The sequence below is a fragment of the Argentina silus genome, assembly GCF_951799395.1.
Source record: "Argentina silus genome assembly, chromosome: 5".
Taxonomy (NCBI): Eukaryota; Metazoa; Chordata; class Actinopteri; order Argentiniformes; family Argentinidae; genus Argentina; species Argentina silus.
The window spans coordinates 18,131,988-18,157,399 of NC_139659.1; the positions used below are offsets into that span (position 1 = coordinate 18,131,988).

The 25,412-nt window shown below is 45.5% G+C and overlaps 2 protein-coding genes across 2 annotated transcripts; both read right to left on the reverse strand.

Moving 5' to 3' along the window:
* Positions 1 to 1,534: 1,534 nt before the first annotated feature.
* On the reverse strand, positions 1,535 to 8,373 carry sec14l7 (SEC14-like lipid binding 7). The gene is made up of 12 exons (XM_083670693.1): positions 8,279 to 8,373; positions 7,778 to 7,853; positions 5,442 to 5,485; positions 4,635 to 4,697; positions 4,264 to 4,452; positions 4,032 to 4,127; positions 3,717 to 3,777; positions 3,529 to 3,612; positions 3,227 to 3,333; positions 2,959 to 3,098; positions 2,553 to 2,722; positions 1,535 to 2,390 (listed from the first exon to the last, which is right to left on the reverse strand). Exons 1-12 carry the CDS (start codon positions 8,330 to 8,332, stop codon positions 2,287 to 2,289), a joined length of 1,188 nt encoding a protein of 395 aa, XP_083526819.1. The 5' UTR covers positions 8,333 to 8,373; the 3' UTR covers positions 1,535 to 2,286.
* Positions 8,374 to 10,623: 2,250 nt separating this feature from the next.
* On the reverse strand, positions 10,624 to 24,537 carry zfyve16 (zinc finger, FYVE domain containing 16). The gene is made up of 18 exons (XM_083670256.1): positions 24,412 to 24,537; positions 23,261 to 23,369; positions 20,730 to 22,900; positions 18,658 to 18,754; positions 16,142 to 16,318; positions 15,902 to 16,041; positions 15,426 to 15,669; positions 15,181 to 15,303; positions 14,688 to 14,843; positions 14,371 to 14,595; positions 14,146 to 14,228; positions 13,626 to 13,730; positions 13,257 to 13,407; positions 12,961 to 13,041; positions 12,594 to 12,756; positions 12,381 to 12,486; positions 12,092 to 12,268; positions 10,624 to 11,867 (listed from the first exon to the last, which is right to left on the reverse strand). Exons 2-18 carry the CDS (start codon positions 23,328 to 23,330, stop codon positions 11,709 to 11,711), a joined length of 4,428 nt encoding a protein of 1,475 aa, XP_083526382.1. The 5' UTR covers positions 23,331 to 23,369; positions 24,412 to 24,537; the 3' UTR covers positions 10,624 to 11,708.
* Positions 24,538 to 25,412: the final 875 nt, after the last annotated feature.

Sequence of the window (25,412 nt, forward strand, 5' to 3'; positions counted from 1 at the left end):
CGCGTGCATGTCCGGGAATTTCGCACGGAGCAGAGGAGTCTGAGCTGCACGTGACGATGGTGCTGCAACCAGAGTGGTGCAGACCAGGTTACACACGTTTTTGGTGAGGAATAGATAAGCCAAGTGAGTCGACGCAGCGTAATTGTGTCAAAATACTGTATAGCCTACCTATAGAATAAACATTGAATTGTAATAGTTTGGCTCAAATTCCCTACAGGGACACATCAGGATTCATGTCATACTTGCATATATATCATAAAGTAAATATCATCCTGCATCATCGCATTTAGCAGAAATCTGCCCTATAGCAATGCGGCAGACTAAATCCTGCGGACCTTGTTATGTAAACACACCCCACCCCACCATCTGCACCTCACCGCATCTCTGCTCATCTCCAGAAGGGTCCGGGATGAGAGAGAACTATGGACTAGCTCAGCTTTGAAGTAAAGGTTTAGTCAGTATTGTTTAATGTTGAATTCAAGCGGCTATAGAGGCACCTCAGTCATATAGCCTACTGTAGATGTTGCTTTGAAGCCTATGCCCGGTGGGTAGATAGTAAGGTCGATACCATTTGTCAGTCCGGTCAGCAGTTGTGATCCGCAACTTCAACTGCTGGGTCAAAGGATTTGACTTTGAGCCGAGGCCTGTCTCTCATGTGGGATTTGGGCATTTGTCAACTGCAAAGGCATAACGATAGTCAGTATCAACAGAAATAATTTAAATTGTGCTTTAGTTCAGTCACTCCGTGAATTCTAAATTCAATAATACACAACGATATTTCATATAAAAATACAACTCTAATTTCGGCGCATAAGTAGGCTAATTTCAGAGTTGATCACCACAAGTCCTGTTCTTATTTTCCCAGCTTTGACCTTTTATATTTTTGCCCTGGCTTTGCTGTGACCGGAATAATAAGGCTGTGACCTAGCCTATTTATGTAATAAGCGTGTAGATGGTTGATCCCTTGTCAAACTGAAATTACATTATGGAAACCTCATGGTCGTTTTTTATTCCACACTGCCATCCAGTGGTCAAAATCCGAATTTGTCCTGCAAAATAATGAAGTGCCACATTGAGGAAATATACACTCACCGAGCACTTTATTATATTATATATATTGGTATCGGTTGAATGCCACAGCCTATTTGAGTATTGTTGCATCCCTTCATGGCCACAATTTACCCATCTTCTAATGGCTACTTCCAGCATGATAATGCACTGTCACAAAGCAAAAGTTGTCTCAAACTGGTTTCATGAACATGACAATGAGTTCAGTGTTCTTCAGTGACCTTCCCAGTCACCGGATCTGAATCCAATAGAACACCTTTGGGATGTGTTAGAATGGGAGATTTACACCTTGAAAGTGCACCTGAAAAATCATGTCATCATGGACCAGAATCTCAAAGGAATGTTTCCAACATCTTGTGGAATCAATGCCACGAAGAATTGAGGCTGTTTTGAGAGTAAAGGGAAGCCCTACCCTGTATTAGTATAGTGTTCCTAATAAAGTGTTTTGTGAGTGTATATATATTTTTTACCACCACTTTATTAATTAATTAACAAAGATAATGACAAATGTACACAATAGAGATAAGGACAAATCTGAAACATTTTGAGAACAAAATCACAAATGAACATCACAGACACGTATCTATAATCTCTCATGTAACAAAACTCTGAACATTAATTTCAATTAAATTGAGTGTAGTCAGCTGTAAATGTTTGCTATAGATTAATACAAATGTCTGCTAAATATCTCCACATAATTACCAACATTAGTAAAAAGGATCTCTGGTGAAAATACAAAGCAATTAGACTGGATAAGCTGCGAACAGATTCTGATCATTACACTACAAATCCTAAATTACAATATTTCCAGGATCAGTCCTTTTGTACATTGGTTCAATGTAAGCAGAAATAGGACTTGGACAGTACTAGAAAGAGGTTTCTTCTTCTGTGCTGAAAACTGTCAGCACTTGTTCACACAATATGATGAAACCACACAGTAAAAGGACAGTGGTTGTGATATGAAATGCTTGTACAAATGATTAAAAGACATAAAATGATCGGAAAAGTTCTCTCTTCGCTTTCTGTTATATCAATGCTGCTGCTGTATAAACTACACTCTATGTCCCTATTTCTACCATGCTATCTTTCAAGTCTGGTATTTGTAGCAGAATGTGGAGATAGGTTCATGAATACATTTCCATAATCATATAAGAACAATAATTGTGCATAACAGTACGTATGAATTGATAATCACTAGCTGTTGAACCCTGCTGAAGCCTAGTTCAGGCTCTGCGTCTCTTCGTCAGGCTGAAGAACCTCCATGCTGTAGCTCACCTTCTTGGACTGCATCATGCTGTAGCTGTTATCAAAGCACAGCACATCTGCACCGAGAGAACAACACAGAGTTACAACGAATAGAATGGACAGAGGGAGTATGAAGTCACGATCCTGACTAAGCATTACACACACACACACACACGAAACAACTGAAATTCTATTGTGTGAGTGTGTGGCTGTATCTCCATGTGTGTGTGTACACTCACAGACTCCAGGCTCAGAGCAGGTGAGTGAGCTGTCCTCGGGGACCAGGTGCGCATTGTAGCGTTCGCTGGGCAGCACCTGGAGCATGTCGCCCACCTTCTGATTCCCCCCGTTCTTGGTCCGCATGAACACACCAAACCCAATATCTGACCCCTCGCTGGCAAACTGCCATCTACAGAGGAGAGGGGGAGGAGAGGGGGAGGAGAGAGGAGCACAGGGGAAGAAGAGATGAGAGGGGGATAGGGGAGATACAGTGTTCCAACTTTATTAGAACACCTGATAATGGTTACTCAACAGCAGGGGGCGCCAGCGCTGGTACTGGAGAGCTACAGGGTGTGCAGGATTTTGCCCACCCCAGCACTTACACATTCAACCAGTCAGGGGTTAAATGTAATATTAAGTGTTTACCTCAGTAGGCTGCTGGGGGTGGTGACGTCACACTCTATCTGGAAGGAGGAGCCACGGTTGACGGTCACAGTGCAGTCGTACTGAACCTTCAAGGAATCCTGAACGTAATACGACCTGGGGACTGTACCACCGTAGTTTATCTACAACCATAACACACACACACACACACACACACACACACACACACACACACACACACACAAGGTTTTTGTGTATTGTAATGGCTGTGTCGTCTCCTGCCCCTTGTTTATTCCTCCCTATCTCTCACCATGGTCCGGCAACAAGGGTCTCCGTCAGGGTCAGTCAGAGTCCCACCGTACGCCACCGGAAGTTGGTCCGGGTCAATGTGCTTACGCAACACATCCTGCCAGTTAGCTACAGACAGACAGAGAAGAGAGAGAGAGAGAGAGAGAACACAACAATTGGATCCTTCTCATAAACAGATACCATTTTGGTGTTTACCTTTAAGGAAGAGAAATCACCAAATGTATAGTACAACTTGCAGTGGTCATTGTGTGTGCAAGTGTATTTGTTATAACTTCTATACTGTGTAATGAAAAGGCCCCTCACCTCCCAGAACAACAATCTTGCGTCGTGTCTCTTCACACAGGAAGCGTTTAACTAGGTTGTAAGCCATCGGGAAGAGCTTAGGAGCTGCAGAGAGAGTGGGTACTTTAGATATACTGTATCACACCGACACCCACGTACACACATCCACAAACACCTCTCCAGTGTGTAGACAGAGAAGAACAACTCACTCTTGATTAGAAACACCCTCTTGAGGCCCTCAGGATAGTTCTCCTCAAACATGGTAAGTATCTGTGGAGGTGCCAGACAGAGACAGAGAGAGAGAGAAAGAGACACAAATAGGGGACATACAGTCCATCAGTGCTTCTACAGACAGTCATATAGAGAGTTTGACAAACGTTACAGGTGGACGCAATGTTACAGCCTCAAACATCCACTTCTTCCATTCAATATGAATATTTGGGTTTTAATTCTGATTCTGTCGATTTAGTTTATTGGTGTTCTTCTACAGGTCTGTTCTTCAGGCTCAACAGTGTAGGACTCACCTCTCCGTAGGCTTCAACACCAGGCTTGTACAGGTGCTTCAGCCCTAGCCCCTCACAGTCATAGATCAATGTTATAGTCTCCACGGTCCTCCCCAGCTGAGAGAGAGAATGGAGGAAAGAGAGGAGGGACGGGGTGGGGGGGTGAAGAATCAGACGTGGACGAAGATTCTGTATGTAAACCTAAGATGACAAGAAAAACAACAACAGAGTGAAAACCGTGTACAGTAAGTACCTTCTCAGACTGTCTCTGGCACTCCAAGCGGAGCAGCTCAGTGTCCCTGATCTTGGTCTTCATGAAGTCCTGCTTGGTGGCCGACAGCAGGAGGCCCTTGGGGTCCAGGGGTCCAATGACGTCATACCAGATGGGACTGCCCTCCCGGTCATACCCACACAATCCCCCAGACACGTACCGCTCGATCACCTGAGGACCATTGAGGAGCATCGCAGAGTTTAATTAGTAGAATGGACACAGCTCCAAAGTCAAGCCAGCTATCATATCTTACACAATCTTGGTGTCGCTGGTCACACTAGAGAAGCCCAAAGAGCCACACAAATGATTGTAATACATGTAGCATAAGACAGTGGTAGACCCCATGGCTGTACCTCAGGAGGCTTCCAGTCAACGATGATGGTGTCTGCTTTCATGTGTCTCCTGAACTCTAGATGCTACAGAGGAGAGAGGGTGACAGCATTACACACATCTAAAATATGTACTCATGCCGGTAGAATGTATTAAGGCATCTGGAAAATGAACACAGAACTGTGTAAATTAAGATCACTTTTGTTTTTTGTTCTCTTGGAGAAGAAGGAACACACACACACACACACACACACACACACCAAACCCTCGGCCAGAAACCTGAAGGACAAATACAGCGCCTGGGAGAAGGAGTACGAGTCGGTGTGAACCACACACACACACACACACACACACACACACACACACACACACACACACACACACACACACACACACACACACACACACACACACACACACACACACACACACACACACACACACACACACACACACACACACACACACACACACACAATCCCAGGACAGTTACTGTAGGACAGTTTGGAAGCATTGCACTCTAGTAATGAAGGGGATCAGGAGGCTTATAGTAAGAATGTATTATCTCACAGGTGTGTGTGTGTGTTCTATAATCCCTTGTCACGAAACAATCACCATGGTGACAATTTACTGGCCCCAGAAAGTGATCTCACCATTCTTATCATTATCTAGTCTCTCTGATCAACATGTTCCATAAGCAATACAACAACTATTAATTAGATAGATTAGGTTTGTACACAGTATATGGACATACAATATGAGAGAGAGAGACAGCACAGAGGAGAAGAGGACCTTATTAAATGACATAATAAACAGAGCCAGGGTCTTACCTTCCGGAGCATTGCCTCAGATTTCTGAATATTGAAGCTTCTGGCTGAAAAACAAACAAGCAAACAAAGAAACTAAAAAAAACATTCTCATGTCACAGAAACAGTTCTTGAAAAAAGATGTGTCTTTGGAAAATGTGTTATGTAAATATTCATGAAACATATGAATCATAGAATGGGTATGGCCCTGAATTCCTGTTTACCACTGCTTTTAATAACTGAAGTGTAAATACTGCACATGTTACTCTTTAACACTGTCTCATGATAGTACAATAGTTGAACACAGTTGAAAAAGTCTGGGCTCTGTTTTGTAAGGCAAAGACACCGACACAGGCTGAGGGCCAATACTAATATTGATCTAAACGTGGGGCCATATTGAATTGTGCCTGCCTTGAACTGCTGCCCCCTACATGGATGTGTCAACACACATAAACCTAGGATACCTTCAGTCTTTAGCTCACACTGACTTGGCTAACATACATTTAACATATATTTATGTTTATTATATTGTGTAATTCTTAGCATTTCACCATTCAAAAACCCAAAATACAAGAGCCAAATATTCATCCGTTGCACACAAGGCAGAGATGCAGTGTCAAGACAAAATAGAATTAAACTTTAAGAACAGCTCAATACACTTGACGATTAAATCAGACACAAAGGAAGGTGCGTGCTACCACTGTGGAGTTACGGAAGCTAATACAGCTACAGTACTACCACTGATTAATCCAATTGTTTTCAGTACACATGCTTCTTACTATTTCTTTATCCTGTCTGCACAGTCTGCATTGTCCTGTGTAATATCTATTAAATGATTAGTGGCCAGCTGCCTGGCTGTCACACACATTTTCAGGGGTCTTTCTATTTAAGTCTCGTTCAACATATGAACTGAGTCAATGGCCAAATCTGGCACAAGCTTTACTGGTTACAGAAGGCTGCTTGTTCACTAGCCAAATATCACATTTGGAGGCAAAACATTGAGCGGACATTCCCTTTTTTCATTGTCCAAACTACCCTTTGGCTGAGTAAATAAGCTCATATGGATTTAGGGGCAGAGGGAGGAGAGGGGCTCATTGTCAAACCCTATTGGTCAGTCCAGCGGTGTGCCCTATAAGCTGATGTTTACTTAATAATTGTATCAGAAACAACCTCTGAGTGTTGCAATGATCACCAGGAGCAAAAGGCACAGTGGAAATCAAATCTGTCACTGAAACCAAAGACCAAAAACTCAAACATGGATGTGAGCTAATATCCTATTCTCTGATTTTTAAGGTGTGTGAGATTTTTAAGGTGTGTGTATGTATTCCTAAGTGTCATTTATCTTGTCCTGGGGCCATTAATACCTCATGACAGACTCAAACTACTCTAAACTTAACACAAAGGAAGAAAGAAGAGACCAAGGTGAGAGAGAAATGATCAGGACACACCTGTTTCAGTGAGAATGCTAATGAAGGGTTTTCTGTGGTATTACTGTCATGGGAGATGAATCGATGGGTGGAGTCAGCTGTAGTGTGTGGTAGCTTGAGAACAGTGCCACTGCCTCTCAAGCAGTGTTTATGGTTATACCCACAAACATGAGGGCTATTGCTATAGTGACAGTGAGACTGAGTGTGTGGGTTAAGCATTGGCTACTTTTAAAATACATTCTAGTTTCAGACATCCCAATCGTATGAAAAAACAAGAGCAAAAAAAAAAAAGACAGATTTACCTTTTAAATTACCTCAGAAAAAGAAAATTAAAATGAGGAGTTCACATTAATTTGGCCGCCACAACTGCAACATGTCTCAGATTCCTGTGTGGGTTATTCCCTGAGGCCAGAGGTCTTGGCACATAGCCAATGTCTGTCAGAATTAGAGATGTTTGTTTGTCATAACTAAACCAGTTCCCATACAGAGAGAGAATGATTCTAGAAGTTTCATTGTTTTCTCTGGCAAGGAATTGACATGGTCGACAGCCAGTTTCACCACATTTTGTTCATTAGGAGTGAAAGTAGAAGAGGGCATCATTATCCCCATGTGATCCCCATGTTTATATTTAGTTCTCTTTCTATAACATAAGGGAAAAGACAGGACTCTTCAAGTGATAGTGAGCTAAGGACATTTACCAATGACCGAGAGATTTTTAAATTATTCATAGATGGGGGGTTATTACAAAACCTATAAGCTATAGCTTATTTATAGCTGTAGGCTACTTACAGCCTAAAAGTTCGTAATCATGCATGACTGTGCATTTCTGTTTAGCTTACAAACCCATTCAAAACCCATATCAAAACAACAAACTGCTGAATTGTCAAGTTTTGAGTTTCTACTATGGAAAAACAGGTGCAGATCAGGCCTCACCACGGAGCCAGCGGAGGAGGTAGTGATCATGTTGCAGGGGAAGGTCAGGGAGAATGTCCGCAATCCTCTCCCGAAACTATTGCACATAGAAAAAATAAATAATAATACTGACACTGACAGACATTATTTCACGAAATATGGAGAATTGGGAGAAAATGCTAACTAGGCAAAGCAAACGGACAGGACGGACTCCAATTAAAACAATTAATACAGTAAATACATTGAAATGTGGAAAACGTGGACGCATGGTGTGCTTATGTTTTACGCAAATTCATCAACTACTTCAGGCATAATGTGGCTACTGTAGGCAGGAAAAGGGGCTAATAATTATTGCGCAGCACATCCCAATCAACACCTTTCACTGTGCATGCACAGAAACATTGCCTAGACACGTCCGTTTTCCTTTTAACGTTTTAGACACATACTTTCTCATTATGGGCATTCAAATACAGCCTAAAAAAACAATACAATACCGCACCAAGGTAACAACTGCTATTTTACCTGCGCCAAGATTTCCGCCTGCTTCGGGCTCAGGTCTCCTACTCGTCCGCTCATTATGTCGGTGACAGCTCGATAGGCGGACTGTTGCTCGGATAAATCTGTTTCTCTGAATGATCCCTAGAGACTATATAGATGCGCTTCTGTCGCCTACCCCATCCCTGCCCCGCCCCTCGACACTCCCCTTCTCTCCCAAGGTGCGGTGACGCCCACAGGTACAGTGATTTTCTGTCTATTAACCTTTAGTCATTGGTTAACACTAACGCCTACGTCTCCGCTTCTTCGACCCGCCCGCAGGGTGCGAGACTGGGTCTCTCCATCGAAACCACCAACACAACCTCATTCCCAATATCACCGGCAGGACAAGCCTCAAGCATCAAACAAAATACAAATTCTGAGACTAGAGCAGTTTACATAAAACCTATGATTTTATTCTACATGTGAAATACATATTTTTAAATGAATATTGTTTTAAGAGATCAACAAGACCCCATACCATGTTCACCAAATAAAGTTGGTGCTTATGAATAAATACAGGTGAATTACACGAAACAATACATTTTAACAGTTTTAAAAAGCATAAAAATACTTTTTATTTAGACTTCATGGAAAGTTCTATTAATCAGCAACAGTGAGAAAAATAATTTAACTCCCAAAACATTTAATTTACTCCTGGTACAAAGGAGTGATAAAATCCATCTTTATGAAAATGACTATCAATAACACTCTCCAATCATAAGTTTGACAGTTCACATACATGTGAGGCTTGCTTCAGCCAACATTGAGCTCCTGACAAGAGGTCAAAGCCCTCAGTTTTTGCATATCACATGAAAAGTAGACTCTTTGATTCACAGTCTGCTCATTGCAAAGACTCAGACTCACAATAGAAGTTGTCCCTTACAACAGACATGGGATTCGATGACCCTATGCCTGAATCCCAATTTTAACCATTACAGGATAAAAACGACTTGACTTTAGTCAGGTTGGGAGCAACTTCCACCAACATATGAAATGGCATCTGTCCTACTGCTCCTCATCTTCAGGCCTAAAGTACACAGAAAATGAAGGTGACCAGATGCAGAGGATGAGAGCCATAACCACTGTTAGCGAGGGAAACAAATGATAAGAGATGACACTGTTGTACTGTAGCAACCTTTTATCATGTAGACATTACAAAATACTCAACACTTGTCTGGTAAAGTATATATAACGAGGCACAAACAACCAGAGCCAATTAGAGATGCAAGAGATTGCTCCAATGCTCCATTGGCCAATGAGAGCCAGTCATTATAGGGTGGAGGAGGGGGGGGGGGGGGGGGGAGTAGCGCTTGAAATTGTCGGTGGGGGTTCCGTCTGGAGCAAAGTTTCACCCCCTCCATGTAGTGGAGCACCAGACTAAATGGTTAGTTCCACAACCATCGAACTGGGAGGGTGTTTAAAGTGCAATAAAATACCAGGGATCGTTTCTTGGGGGGGGCAGAGACCACCGACTCAGACAGTCCGTTATCATAGAGGATCTGATCATTAACCAAGAACGGGAGAGCTCATCACACAACACCAGGTGTGTCAGCAGACAGACTAGGATCTGAGAGCTAGACAGGGGGTGGGGTGGGGGGGGGGAGCGGATTGGGGGTGGGTTACAGTTGGGGTAATGTAACAGGTTAGGGTCAGAGAAAAGCACCTAGAGGCATTACTCCCCGAGGTGGATGTTATCAATGACCACTCGGACAAGAGCCCTAAAGTGTACCATTGGTCACATTCAGTGTTTTCAGCACTGGGCACTTCAACTCCCATAAAGCAGTGCAACATAACGGAAGAAGAAACCCAGGCATGTTCAATTCACATCAGTATCAATGTAGAATGTCAATTCCTATCCACCAACATCACAATGGCAAGAATAATACTCACCTTCATCAATACAACACTTCCACAATATCATTCAGTTTCAATAATATAAGTGACATAAGTTGTTAGCGAAGCATCTGAGTGGCAGGCTGGCTCTAGGCCCTTATCACCAACTAAGGGCTACATGGAATCGGCAGGGAAGTATTTTTACCTTTACAGCTTTGTCTACATAATACAATGTTCTTCAATCTATACAATTCAAGCAATTAATATTTTATAGTATTATTCCGTTTTGTCTGAACTATTCTGTCAATAAATCATTTCAGTTGATTCTGTTCTGGCCCTTGTTTTCTCCCTCTGTGTGTTCACTTTATCTGCACTACGACTGCAAAAGGGACCCGGCTAACATCCTATCAAAAATATTAACTTCTATTCCATTGACTGAACTTTTCCAAAAATAGTTCTTTAAGCTTTTAAAAAAAAAAGAAAAAAAAAGAAAAAAGAAAAGCTTGATATAATTTCTATATGCATACATCTTCTATACAGTACATTTGGACAAAGCTGACAAGTGAGACTTTGTGTCAGAACCTCCACTTGAAACACACACCATGAGATGAGACAAGACAAGATGTTAGACACTGCACTTTGCCCATAGAGAGAAGAGAACACAGAAACCTGATTCTAGAGTCATGAGCTGGCAAGAAGCTACAATGAATGACTTCATATTCGCCTGGTTCCAGATCTGTAGTAAGGGATCAGGCTAGCCTCATGTCCTCATTATTCTAAAACAGAGCTCATATTTTGAGTAATGGTTCATAAAGAGAATTACCTACTGTATGTAGCACCTAAGCATCAGGTGTATCTCTTCTCAAGCTTGGTATACAGCTGTCAAATCAAGTAGCTTGTTTCATTACGAATATTAATCTTTTACCATATTGTCATATTCTAAATATACAGAAAATACAGAAAAAGGAAAGGAAAGCAGTCTGTTGACAGTGTGTCTGTTGGAAACATTCATCGAGATGCTCCTGACTGACAGAAGCCAGAAGGAGCCTTGAAGGCAAAGCAGGAGGAGAAAAGAAGAGTCGGATGGTTAGAATGGTTTGGTTGTTTTTTTGGTTGTCTTTGTCCATGGTTAGTGTTTGGCCTCTTGGAGTAAAGCAGTGTTGGTAACCACGGGAACATACACACACGCACACACATCTCTGGAATGGAGAGCCTGCCAAGGCACACACATCTGGCCTCCAGGGGGGGTAGGAGAAGGAGAATGTGCCAATGTCCTGCCATTGGGTTTATTTTGTCCAGTTGTTAACCATGAGTGAATCGCTGTGTGTTCTCAGCCGGGTTGAAAGCTGTGTGTCCTCAGATCCTGTCAATTGAAACCAGGTCCTGGGCTCAAACATCTTACTCTGTGCACGTCCAGGCCTTGTGTGTGCACTTGAGAGTTCAAGAGAGTGGGTGTGTGTGTGTGAGAGACTGAATGTATGTGTTAGCAGTGTGTGTGTGGGTATGTGTATTCCACACTGAAAGGTAAACTCAAGCGTGTTGTGTGTGTGTGTGTGTGTGTGTGTGTGTGTGTGTGTGTGTGTTAGATGCTGTGTGTGATGTAGAAAGTGAACTCCATGTCCATGGCGGTCTGTGGTACGCTGGCGGTTCCTCCATGGATGACAGGGATGAGGGCACTGTCCAGGTCATTCATATACCGCTGCGGAAGGAGCCTGCCGCCCGACCCAGCCTGGTACTCCACCTGACACAGACAAATCAATAGATCAATTCAGTACCAATTAGCCACTATCAGACACTGTGGCCGTCATGGATCAGGATTCAGGGTCTTTCTGCACAAGACTGGGCTAAATCCATATTAACTGTAATGACCTCATTAAAAATCAGGGAATGAACTCAAATCAGATACTTAGAAAAAGCAATTCTGTAAATTGTATTGGAGGTGTTGACCTGAGTGCAGTCATTTACCATGTCGGTTTGTGTGGAGACTCTGAGGGAGAGGGAGTTGATGCCACTAGCCGTGAGCACAGACAGGTGAGGGGTCAGAGCTCCACAGCTAGCCAGAGCCATCTCCCTCTGGAACACGCTGCAGGACGGCAGCACCGCCGACAGGAGGCAGTCTGCACTCTTCAACAGGTAGAACACCTGGGGGGGGCAGACAGGCTGGTAGTCATACAACCCCGTGGAATAACATACACGTGTGTTTGTGTGTGTGTGTATGTGGATGTTTGAGTTTCAGAGTGTGTGAGTGACCCACCTCAGTGCATCTGATTGTGCGTCCCTCCGACTCAAACTCTGTGTCCTGCTGCATCTTCACACTGTGGACTCCCTCCATGGATCTCCCATCAACACCACTCGTCACACTGCAGGAGCACACACACACACACAAAACATTCAAACAATAGATTATTGCATCACTACAAAAGGTGCATGTCTCTGTCTGTGTGTGTGTGTGTAATCTGTCCCTTACTCTGCGTTGATGGGTGCGACCCAGTCCACCCAGCGTACGGTGACGTTGTCCCTGAGCTCCCCTCCGTCAGCCTTCCCACAGGGGATGTGGAAGTCGGTCTGCCCCCTCAGAGCCGAACGCAGAGACTCCATGGTCTCTGGAGGGATCTGCACCATCAGCCCGTCTGGTACACACACAGACACACGGCAGAAAATGTGATTTACTCTTAAGAGACGTAGTTATTGAGAGGTACAAAGAAATATAATGAGCAAAACAGACCCGCTGGATTTACTGATGGACCACCCAATATCATGGCACCTTAGAATTTCCGAAAGCATTGGATTCAAGACAGATAGTGTAAATAAGCGTCAATGAATCTGTGCAGTACCTTCGACAATGCTGGACTTGGCGATGAAGCCAGAGGAGGCTTTCAGAGCTCCGTTGAACACCACGAAGCTGGCCCCCGTCACTACAATACAACACACACACACACAGAATTGCTTATGCACGTAACGACTGTCATTCCTACAAGGTTCCTTCTGGTTACAGGTCAGAGGTGTGTCTTGTCCGATCAGTCTGGCTTGGGTCTAACCAGAGTTATGTCAGAGTCCGGGTAGGTATGGATCAGTCAGGGTGTGTGGTTGGGTTAGTGTGTTAGTCTGGGTCTAGTTTGGTGGTACTCACCTGTGCGGGTCTTGCCAGGCATGCTGTTGGCCTGGGTCTGGTAGTTGCCCTCTTCGTTCTGGAAGCAGACCAGGTGAGAGTCGGCCTCCGTGCTGAAGCTGGCGCCCACACTGATCACATGCTCGTTAGACGCGTTCACCACCTTCAGCATCTGCCCAACACACACACACACACACATAAATGTAAGTTAAACAACATATGCCGGATACACACACAGGCTTTCTCTCCCAGCTGAACCTGCTCTTGGGGACGTTTGTACAGAGGTATGTAGTCCCTCTCTGTATCTGGTCTCTCTTACCTCAGTGAACCTGCTCTTGGGGACGTTTGTACAGAGGTATGTCGTCCCTCTCTGTATCTGGTCTCTCTTACCTCAGTGAACCTGCTCTTGGGGATGTCGATGTAGCTGTGGCCCATCTCCATGTGGATCCTCAGCCCCTCAACAGCCGGCAAACTGTACTGGTAGTTTCTCAGGTCCTGTGGGTACCCAACACACACACACACACACACACACACACACACACACACACACACACACACACACACACACACACACACACACACACACACACACACACACACACACACACACACACACACACACACACACACACACACACACACACACACACACACACACACACAATCAGGTCTCTCCACACAGTTCAGTCCCCCAGGCTGAGCCATAGAGTAACCCTGCTACACACGCTGTCTTTATTTGACGGCCACCAGAGAGCAGTTCGAGAGCAGCATGCGAAGAAGCAAAATGCAAGGCAAATGTTTTAACGAATAACTCTTTAAATTTGAAATGTCATGGTCACTTTGAACACTTCGGACGTGGGATGAGAAGACACAAATGGAGTACAGTGTGCCTGTGTTTTTGGGTACTTACAGCCAGAAGGTTCATGATGGTGTGACCAGTCTCTCTGTACACGGAATCCCGGAAGCGGACACTGACCAGTGTGCTGGGGTACACTGCACCACATAAAACACCACATTTTATTTTTTAGGTCAAACTAAAAGTAATTTAGGATTAGACATTTGTCAACATGTGACACACACACGTCAGTCAAAACAGTCACAATCTTTAGTGTAACTCAAAAAAAACCAGACAAACCACTGTGTTCTGCGCCCAGCCGTAGCAGCAACCTGAGGGGGAAGACTTTGGCCCAAGGGACCTCCAGCCTCTGGATGAGCAGGCCAAAGAGGAAGGGCAGGGGCGGCAGACACAGGCCCTCCAACGGCTGGAAGGACGGGGAGAAGAACAGCACCCCGCCGTGCTCCTTACTGCCCAAGAAGCTGCCCGTAAACGTCATGTTACCCAACTCTTCCACAAACCTCCCTGTGGGAGGGGGGGGGGGGAAAGACACGTCAGAAGAGTTGCCTACGTGCACACACGTGTGTGTGTGTGTGTGTGTGTGTGTGCGGGCTCACCTCTCTGGGCGTCCTGGTAGATGCTGAGATAGAGTGTGAAGAGCTCTTTAGGCAGAGCTCTCTCCTCAGGCAGACACTCCAACACAAACACCAGCTCCCTCTGGCCTACGGCCTGCAGACCACTGGAGCCCAAACACCAGCACCTTCTACTGCAGTCTGAAAGGAGACGCGGACACAGACACATACACAGTGAGGAAAACACACTCTGGTTTGGGACTGGGCCTAGAGGGGTTTCTGGAAAACTCTTTCGGTGACACCTCCGTCATCTTCACTTTAACCTGAACTGATCTGAGAGAACTAGACTAAGTGAAAGCTAATTCCCAGCAGGCTTCCACAACGGCTTTCAACTGTCCGTTGCTTTCAGATCAGTGGAGGTGAAAAGGAGAGGAAGGCAAAGTTAAGAGGAAGAGGAAGTTTAAAGACGCCTCTTCGGTGTTGACAGAGCGTAGGGAGGAGGGGTGGGTTTGGGACTGAGCGTGGGTGTTCTACTCACAGGTTACCAGTTTGACGTTGACCAGCAGGTTGGCATTAAGGACAAAGGTCAAAGGACGTGGTCCTCCCTCCTCCAATAGGAGCATAATCTGGCAGGGGGCAGGGCGCTCCTCCACCAATAAATCTGCATGAAAAACATGAGGAGGGGGAACTGTGACTGGTGAATGGTCAGAGACGCACGCACGCGCGCACACACACACACACACACACAAACACACACACACTCACGCACACATGCACACACACCTCCTCCTCCCTCATCGTCCTCTCCTGTGGTGATGAGTAGAGGGGGCAGCCCCTCCTCGTCCTCAGGCAGCAGGCTGGGGCTCCTCTCTACACAGCTTCCCACTCCGCACAGTAGGCTGTAGTCCCAGGGCCCAGACACTGGGGGGCGCACCACCTCCACCTCCCCAGGGGCCTCAGGGGCCGACACACCCCCTCCCACTCCACCTTCCAACACTGCCGGGACAGGGGATCCTCTGCTGCCAGACTGGGGAGAGACGGACGAATACCAAGATATTAACCAAGAGAAAGAGAGAACGATGATAACTTATGAAAATTATGAAGGAAGGACATATGGAAAGGACAGACATACGGAATGGACAGAAAAGTAGACAAGATGTATAGTTGGGTAGCCCATTTGAAGATAAGAGTGCAATTTCAGAAATTGTGTGTGTGTGTGTGTGTGTGTGTGTGTGTGTGTGTTGAGTGCCTCTTCTCACCATGGGTGGGTCTGGGGTGACGGGGCTGGACTCCTGGGAGCTCCTGCGGCCTGTCACCGACAGCCTGGTTGTGTCTGCCACCTCTCCATTGGGCAGGATGCCATCTGCAAACCACACACGCTTCTGCTCACGAGGAAGACCTGCCGCACACACACAAGGACACAGTCAGTTAGACAGGGTGACAGCGTGCAAAGTACAATAAAGAAACGTTTGTGTGTGTGTGTGTGTGTGTGTGTGTACCGTCGTTGCCTGGGTGTTTGAGCACAGAGACGGGCACCATGACGGTGGGCGGGGGGGAGTTGAGGGTGCCTGCGGCGCGGGCCTGCTGGAGGGGGGGGATGGTGCTGCAATACTCAGATGGGATGTTGGGGTTTGGGCTCGGTCCCGTAGGACTCATCATACGCTCCAGGGCCTGGGCTAGAGGGGAGAGAGAGACGGTGTGGGGGGAGAGGGGGGGAGTGAGCAAACACAACACACACCTGCCATAGTGTTGTCCAAACCAAAAGCTATTCTTAGCATTTTCCCCTGACCCTACCTGGCCACTATCACCTCGCCTTCCAATAGGCTATAGGCTTGTCAGAACCTTATTGTATAAACCTACAAGTCTTTAAACAGTTGTGACTAGGGTAAGGCTGGGGGGGCCTTTTATCCCAACAGCCTTTCTTGAGCAGGGATCACTTGAGAAGGACTCCATTCTCAATGTGGTTTCCATAGTAAAATTAAGTAATAAAAAAAGAAAAGAAAATGAATACAGGGAACCATCTACTTTATTCTATCTGTGTGAGAGCATAGTTCTACTGAGGGAGAGTGTGTGCATGTGTGTGTGTGAGGGAGAGGGGGGGGGGGGGGGTGGGGGGGTAGTTGTTTCCAGGAAAGCAAGCTATGACAGAATGAAACACCCAATGCTGTCCGCCTACAGTCTCAAAAGTGCTGACTGGGCTCTGGCCTACATTATATTGATCAAGCATCATATAATGTTTATCGACCTGGTTACACAGGCACCGGCTAGGTACAGGCTACACACACACACACACACACACACACACACAACACTGGAACACACAGGCCCTTTAAAACAAGCACACAACAATGCATGCTCAACACTGGAGATTGTATGATTACTGATTAAGGTTATTGTCAACAAAGGATAAAAACACTCACAATAGATCAATAGCACACCAACGACCCAGAGGACAACAAGCACAGAGAAGTTGAAGTTGTTCATCTTAATCTAGGCTAATGACAAGGCATAAAACAACCCAGTGTCCTCCACAGAGGTGGGACAAGTAAACAAGCCCAAGCTGACCTGAATTCCCTGTGTGTGTGTGTGTGTGTGTGTGTGTGTATACATGTGTACCGGGTATGTAAACATGCCGTGTGTCGCACATGAACACCGGAAAAACGAAAGAATGAACAAACCTGAGGTAAATCGTCAGTCTGCCCGTTTAAATGTCTGACTGATCTTACCTGGCGCATGTCTCCAGAGTTGAGTCTGTCTCCTTGAACATGCTAACCTACGTAGCCTTACTCAAGCTAGCTCAGAGGGCTAGTCTGTTAACCTCCCTGAAGCTGTCGATGTTAGTCCCTATAGCCTGTTAGCAGTGTTAGCTGCAGATTCCTGGCAAGGGGTGTGTACAGTAAGGCACACAAGCTGCACCCCATACTAATGAGAAAGAGGGAGAGAGGGAGAGCGAGAGAGAGAAGGAGAGAGAGAGTGAGAGGGGGAGGAAGTATTGCACACTGCTCTAGCCCTCACAGTCCCAAGCAAAGCCAACGGTTAGTCCCTTTTCCCTCTTAAAGTCACTCTCTCCTCACGCACAGGGGGCGAGATTTTGCCTGTGAGCCTCACTCACACGCTCACTGCGTCAGGTGGGTCCTGTACCACACACCGAGTCAAGGACACACACCAGTGTCCTGACTCCTTATGGCTATAAATCTATCCCTCCCTCTCTCTATCAGTCCCCCCCCCCCCCCCCCCCCCCTCTCTGCAGCAGCAGTCACACTGCACTGGCTACAACTCCCTAGGGAGAAATAAGTCCTTCATCACCAGACCAGGGAAGCAGAAGGATAGAAGTGGACTGAATGGCATAGAACAGATATGCTTTTCTTTGCCATCTGATCTTGCACGGCTCGTTACTTTTGATCTTGTACAACTTGTCTCTTTCTCTAGCTCTCAGAATATTACGAGATAATTGTTTATTACTGTGACGACACATAACAAAACACACGAGGGCTGGGAAGCGCGCACGCGCGCACGCACGCACGCACGCACAGGGAGAGAAGCTGAGCATGAATTAAGGCCTTTTTCACAGTGTTACCATAAAGCCACATATGCCTCTGAGCCAAGATCTGTACTGCCCATCAGAGACCTTATGAATACTCAGTATTTGCGAAAGATCTGAGCTTTCTTTCATGCCTTCAGAGGACAACGGTTCAACATCTCACACAGACAGAGCAGTCAGCTGAGCTACAGGCACCTAATGCTGGGTAGAGAATCAAACAGCTCACATGGAACAGACAACACTCTAGACAACACAGCCTAGCACTGCTAAATCCCTAGCTAAAAGATTTGCAATAAGTTTTAACTTTCCCCAACTTTTGCCATCCACCAGTATACTGTATGTTGTTGCCCTAAAAGACAGTCAGACTGTTCAGACATCTAGGTCAAGAAATCTAGCACATCTCCAGGTTTGACGATGACATCATACAGGTGTAGAACAGGAGACAAAAATACTCCCAGAATGACATACTCTTACCTTTGTGTATGTTTTCAAAGCAGATGACACACACACGGGCCTCTTTCTCCAGGTACTTGAGCTTGCATTTCCTGTTGCAGCATACGGCACAGTACACCTGCCACAGGGGAGAGCAGTCAGCCACAGGAAACAAACAGTATACCTCATCGACACTTCAAAATAAGTTGCCCTGCGGCAATCCTCTTAATCTAACTGAGACCAGTAAATTAAAGGAATCGCTGCATTGGACTGTGAATGGAAGAACCAAAATCAAAAACAAATACTTGTCTTTATCCCGTTGGGCTACAGTAAAGTCTATTCAGGATAATAAAAGCCCTCCCTCAGAGTCCTAAAGCAGTTTTAATCAGATTCACTGACTTTAAACATCTTAGCTCCGGGTTACACTCGAAGGAGTGAGTGGAGATCCATAGAGGCACAGGAAAAATAACTGATGACTCATGCTCTTTCTCTGAGTATGATATCTGCTGAGCTATATTTAGCAGCCGAGGGTCACAATATATACAGTGCCTTTAGAAAGTATTCAGACCCCTTCACTTTTTCCACATTTTGTTGTGTTATAGACTCAATTTAAAATGGATTCATTCAAAAGAATTTACCATCAAAATGTCATAATTTTCCCTTGATCCTGACAAACTCCCCAGTCCCTGCCGGTGACAAACATATCCATAACTAGATGCAGCTACAACTATTCTTCACAAGAGATGGTGTGGAAACTGCATTGCATGTGCTGGATTTGCACCAAACTTAATGCTTTGTAGTAAAACCAAATAAACACATTTCCAGCCACTTTCTTTGCTGTATCACTTGAATTCATTGTTGCAAACAGAATTATGGATATGAGATTATTATTATTTTCCATTAAGGGATTATTTTTGGCCAGTTGGTTATAGACCAATTTTGTAGAGTGACTGAGATGATGTTGACCCATCTACTGTGCTTTTTCCTCTCCACCATTCAACTTTGGAGATTTTTGTAAGTCTCCCCAGGCCTCAGTGTTGCATTCCTGAGCAGTTTTGTTCCTCTCCATTTGCTCAGTATGTAATGACAACCTGTTCCACACAGTGTGTAATTAATTCCTATACAAATCAGAGACCCTATAAAAACAAAAAATTACATGAACTATTATCCTTGCATTAAGATGGACTCAATTCAACTTAGAGTGATTTGTTGATGACATTTTTGCATTTGAGCTCATTTTAAGAGCGTCATAGCAAAGGGTCTGAATACTTATGGACATGAGGTATTTCTGTATTTTAATACATTTACTGAAATCTTAAATAACGTGTTTTCGCTTTGTCATTCTGTGGTATTGTGTGTGGATTAATGGCAAATTCTTTTAATTTAATCCATTTTAAATTGAGTGTATAAAACAACAAAATGTGGAAAAAGTGAAGGGGTCTGAATACTTCCCGAAGGCACTGTAGGCTGTCATACTATATGATAAACAATATAATGTACAGTACGACAAGCAGGGTCCATACTGCTTCGTAAACCAGCCTGGATCAAAAGGAGCATCACTGCTATGGTTGTTGGAGATGAAACAATAGGCCTAGGCTAATTCAAGCCAGAAACATGACCTGAGATGAATTCACATTTCAATCGGAATCCTCAGCCATAAATGACACATAAATGTGATTTATCTGCAAAATGATTAGGCTGTTATCTCAGCTGTTGTATTGAGGTTTACTGTGGAAGTGCCTAAGAGAGGAAAGTTTAGGACAGTAAAAATGATGCAGATATAAAAAGGTGGATATATAATCTTCTAAGATTATAGACTACAGTACATTTCCCCGTCGTCAGTTAAAATATCAGCCGTCGACTGTGCTACGCTGTCAGGCCTACAGTGCCACACAATATGAGGCACAGTTGGTCACAAAAACATAAGTAAATATGCCCAGTAAAATTCCAAATGGCGAGGGCTTGTTTTGCCCAATCATAATTCAAAACAGCAATATGATTTTCCTCCCCTGCTTTTATTACTATTCAGCGTCTACACACACAGTACACACATTTAAACAGATGAGTACAAAGCAAAAAAACCGTCCTTCTTCCCGATAGACAGAGCCACGTACCTTCCCACAGGCCCGGCAGTGGTGCCTCCTCTTGGTGAAGGTGAACCTCTGCCAGCAGTTCATACAGTTAGGGGCCTCAGAATCTGGCACCCAGGGGGGCTGCCTGCACCCCAGCTCCTCCACCTCCACCTCCACTCCCCTGCCATCCACAGTCCTAGCCCCCTCCCCGGGGGGCTCTCCGGGGTAGGGCGGAGGCTCTGAGAGCTCATCATAGCCCTCACTGCTCTCGTAGCGCTCCTCAGGAGGGTACACCGGGCTGAGCTCACTAGTGTTGGAAAGGTCCTCTGCAGGGTTGGGGCTGGGAGGAGAGGGGAGGCTGTTCTCATCCTCCTCCCCAGTGTTTGTGTCTGTAGGGCCACTGGGTCCATGGTCTTGGCCGTCTCCTTCCCTTGCTGTTGGGGGAGCTCTGGGGGTTTGGCAGTGCAGCTGTTTGGGCCTGGCTCCTCCGTAGCAGGGCTGTGGGTTGGGGCTGAGGGTCGCATTGGAGGACAGCTCTGCCTGGTAGGGGCCGGGGAGGTCCTGGGAGGGAGTAGAGAGGGATGGGCTCACACACTTCTCCATAGACACAGACATAATCTGGTCACTCTCTGGAGAGGACAGACCCTCAAATCCTTCCCCTCTGCAGCTCCTTAGTTCCTCCTCCACCAACCTGTCCTCCAGGTCCCCGTTAAACTCTGAGAAGCCCTCGTCCTGGGCCTTCTCCCCAGACCTACCGCAGTGAGGGATCCCTTCCTCCCCCTCTGTCTCGCCCCGGAGGAAAGCATCTAGCTCCTCATCTGTCACCAGCAGTCCAGCCTGGTCACTCTCGGGCAGGTACTCAAACCCAAACTCAGGAGGGTCAACTGGGCTGGGCTCTGAGGGAGGGGAGGGCGCCTGCTCTGGAGAAGAAGCACCTGGGGACAGCTGCTCCTCCACTGGGGACAAGCTGTCCTCAAGTGTCCGCTGGGAGGCAGGGCGAGTGGGGACTCCCAAGTGAAAATGCATCTCTGGCTTTTCTGCGTTAGGTGACGGTACAGGGCTGTCCTCAGAGGAAGCATCAGGTATGGTACTTGGTACCACATTAACAACCTCCTTGGGGAGAGTAACACCCTCCATGGCCTCCAAGGCAGACAGGGAGTCTGTCTCTAAACTCTCAGACAACCTAGCCTCCTCCCCTGAATCCCCTCGAAGAGCCTCCTCAGGGGCACTGGGGTTCACAAGGCCCCCACACATTGACAGGCAGGAGAGGCCCACAGGCTCCCTTTCGGCTGTGGGACTGGAGGTGGGGAGTCCCTCCAAACTCTGGGCTTCAGTCAGCTCAGACTGTTCTTTAAAGTTGTTCCCCTCATCAGCTGCCTCTATGGAGATGTCAGAGGTGGACACAGGAGTGTCCTCTATTGTGGTATATGTGGGAAAAGGCTGGTCACCTGCGTGGTTGTGGTCATCAGGGGAGTTATCTAGGTGGGGTGAGTTATCCAGGTGTTGAATGATGTGGGCCACCTCTTTGTCCTCTCCCTCTCCGTCTCCGTCTGCAGATTGATGGTTCAGTGAGGGAGTGTCTGCAGGCTCACAGGCCCTTTCCAGTGCAGCAGGGAGAATTACATCCAACAGACTGAGAGAGGCCGAGTATCCACCTACCACTTCACACGAATCCAGCCCCAGCAGCCCCTCCACCCCCTCAAGAGCCTCTTTTCCCTCAGTCCTTCCCTGGCCAGGGCCCAGGCCCAGTCCCCTCATCACATCTCCAGGCATAGCTACCACAGGGCTGTCAAAGTCCACCAGCAGACCCCCTTCCTCCTCCAGCCGTCTCTCCGCCACATCCAGCTCACTAAAAGCATCATGGCTGTTAGCCCTGATGAGGTTAGCTGCGCCTGTGTCATTGACCAGGTCACACACAGGTTTCAGGGCTCGGTCAGGACATGGTGGTGCAGAGCTCTTGACTGTCCTGCCATCCACGGAGGAGAGCAGGTCCACACCAGTGAGAGGCTGACCCTTGGCCTCGTGCTCCGCAGGGCTGGGACTGTAGTTGGGGGGACGGTCAGGGCAGCTATGGGCAGAGCCATAGTGTAGAGAGTTGAGGTCAGGGAGAGTGTGTGGGACAGTGGAGGGTTCCGGATGGAAACACTGGGAGCCCAAAGAGGAGACGGGGTACGCAGGAGGAGCCAGAGAAACAGACTTGCAGTCAAGCTCTTCTGGACATGGAGAGGGGGAAATTGGGAGATGGTGGGAACAGGGTTGAGAGAGGAAAAACAAGTACCAGTTTGTTAATTCCATTGTAAATACCTCTAGAGAAATTAGCAATATGTTTCAACTGATCGACAACAAAGTACAATGTACAGGTCTCATATAATTTAGTTTGTTAACCACAATTTATGCATAAACAAAACACATAAAGTCTGACAAAACAAAACAGCCATAACTAGAACACTGCCAGTATGACTTAGCAAACTATTATAACATTCCCCCCATGCCATAGACACTGCATGAAAACAGCATGCAAAAAAAAGAGAAGAAAATAAGAATTAGTATTTTTTTGTAGTAAACTCTCTCACCTGTGTTGAGTTCAAAGTCATCCAGCAGTTTGTCCAAATCACACACAGCAGCCTTGAAGAAGCTGTCCATGCTGAGCTGTGAAAGAGGCTCAACTCACGCCTCCACCTCCTAGGGCACAGAAGCACAGTTAGAAGACCAGTTTTATAATTTCGTAATTAACTAGTTGATTTAGGTGGTCATTTTTATGCACAGTCCCTGGGCAGGTCAAAATAGATCAACATAGCACCATGCAGCATTAGCCCGAGCTAATTGGGCCACAATAGGGGAGCCTCGGACCCATACGTACTCCTGAGGTCTGCTGATTCTAATATAGAATCAACTTTCCCGATGACTTAGTGATTGTGCCCTTCAGACTTTGACCCCTGCTCTCTGCCCGTCTGTGAAGAAATCTGATGACACATAAACTGGGAATGCCAAGAATAAGGAAGAATAGCCTCATGACGTGCCAGAAAAACAAGCCTGGTACAAATCTAATTAGCCTCACGAGCGGATAGTCTACATGGGAATTGTTGATAATAATTTAACACACAATATTCAGCTCTATGTAGCATCGACAGTAATCCATCTTTTATCAGGTTTCAAATGCACCTTTCATCCAGTTTCAGGGAAATTACTTTACAATCACATAGGAACAATGTTTCAACATGGGTCGACCTGAACTGAAGTTGCATTATTTTTGCAACATTAGGCCAAACAAGCTATAGAGCTAGCAAGATTACGTACCAGTATATGTTGGCTGATATTATGAATATACCACTGACTGCATTCAACACATTTAGTTGCATATCATCGACCAGTTCAACAGAGAAAAACCCATGACAGACAGCTACTAGCTAACTCTGTAACTTACTGGCTTTCAGTTTCAGACTAATTAGCTAGCTAGCTAACTTGGACTGGCTACCAGCTAGCTAGCTAGTAGTTTGTAAGCTTGTTGATGTCAGTTAACATACATTTTCTCAGCTAAGTTGGCTAATCACACAATTGACGATAGCTTGTTGGGCTCCAAACCAATACCGTGCATCATCCGTTCATTTTATGAAAAGCAGCAGGGCAGGTGACATTAGCCTAATTAGAGAGGTATATAACAGCTACATTTTAGCCATAACAACGGCAACAAGCTAGCTAGAAAGACAAGCATATGTGTCATTACCAGAAGATCCATTATAATTGTGGGGTTTTCCTTCGCACTGTTATGCGGCTCCTCCGATTCGTGAGAGGAAGATGTGTCTAAGACGGTATACTAGTTGACATTTCATTAGCTATTCCACTGAAGTTTTTAGGGCAGTTTCCCACTCTGCCGACATCTTTTTTGGCCAGATAGACGCGACAACGTTCGTTCACCGGCGGAATCGCAACATTCTTAAAGTGACAGCACCTATATTGCTGCTTTGTTTACTTGAGTGTTGTCAGCACTGCACATATTATCCATCAATTGACATTTCAGATGGACGGTTTGCGCTCAGAAATAAGGTAATCTATTTCAACACTAAAATAACCTGAGATGATGATAATCATCTCATAATGTTTCTGGAAATAATACATACAGCCAGATAATATAGTCGGATAAAAGACAAACAACAAAGTTCATGAACTAATCTAAATGCTTATTAAATCTGGTCCTATGTGTCATGCACCTGGAGGTGACTGAGTAGAACTATATATGAAATCAAAGTGCACAAGCACATAAATACAGGTCCTTTTTTCACTGAAGAAATATCTGGGCCTTATTTTAGGCCATATGAGACAGATGCAGTCTCTGGAGATGGGGTATAGAGGGTTAAAGTGGGAGTGAGAGAAAGAGGAGAGAGGAACGGGGTGGCAAACAAGGGGTAGAATAGTAGAATAGTTACCCGTACACTGTCAAAAGCACTGTGGTATTATATCAATTATTCAGGAGATGATGCTCAAAAAGTACAAAAAGGTGCATTGAGAAAAAGTGAAAGACCAATGTTTTCGGTTAACTTAACCGTCATCAGTATCATAGAGTGGTACTCTCATCTGGCTCAAGCGGGGAGGACGTTAACTTTAGTCAAACCCCAGCTCAGAACTGCACCTACACTCCTTACATTTACATTTTGAAATGTTTTCTTACATTTGTCTAAGGTAAGTGAATCATCTATACATCAGTTATGATAAGCAAAAAATATATGC

Coding starts and splice junctions, on each gene's coding strand:
- sec14l7 (XM_083670693.1), bottom strand. CDS start 8,332: ATGAGCGGACGAGTAGGAGACCTGAGCCCGAAGCAGGCGGAAATCTTG. Junction 3,334..3,528: donor CAAGATTGTTGTTCTGGGAG/GTGAGGGGCCTT, acceptor GTCTGTCTGTAG/CTAACTGGCAGGATGTGTTG. Junction 2,391..2,552: donor CTGCTCTGAGCCTGGAGTCT/GTGAGTGTACAC, acceptor CTCTCGGTGCAG/ATGTGCTGTGCTTTGATAAC.
- zfyve16 (XM_083670256.1), bottom strand. CDS start 23,330: ATGGACAGCTTCTTCAAGGCTGCTGTGTGTGATTTGGACAAACTGCTG. Junction 22,901..23,260: donor TGACTTTGAACTCAACACAG/GTGAGAGAGTTT, acceptor CTCCATGTCCAG/AAGAGCTTGACTGCAAGTCT. Junction 14,229..14,370: donor GCTGGGCGCAGAACACAGTG/GTTTGTCTGGTT, acceptor TATGTGGTGCAG/TGTACCCCAGCACACTGGTC.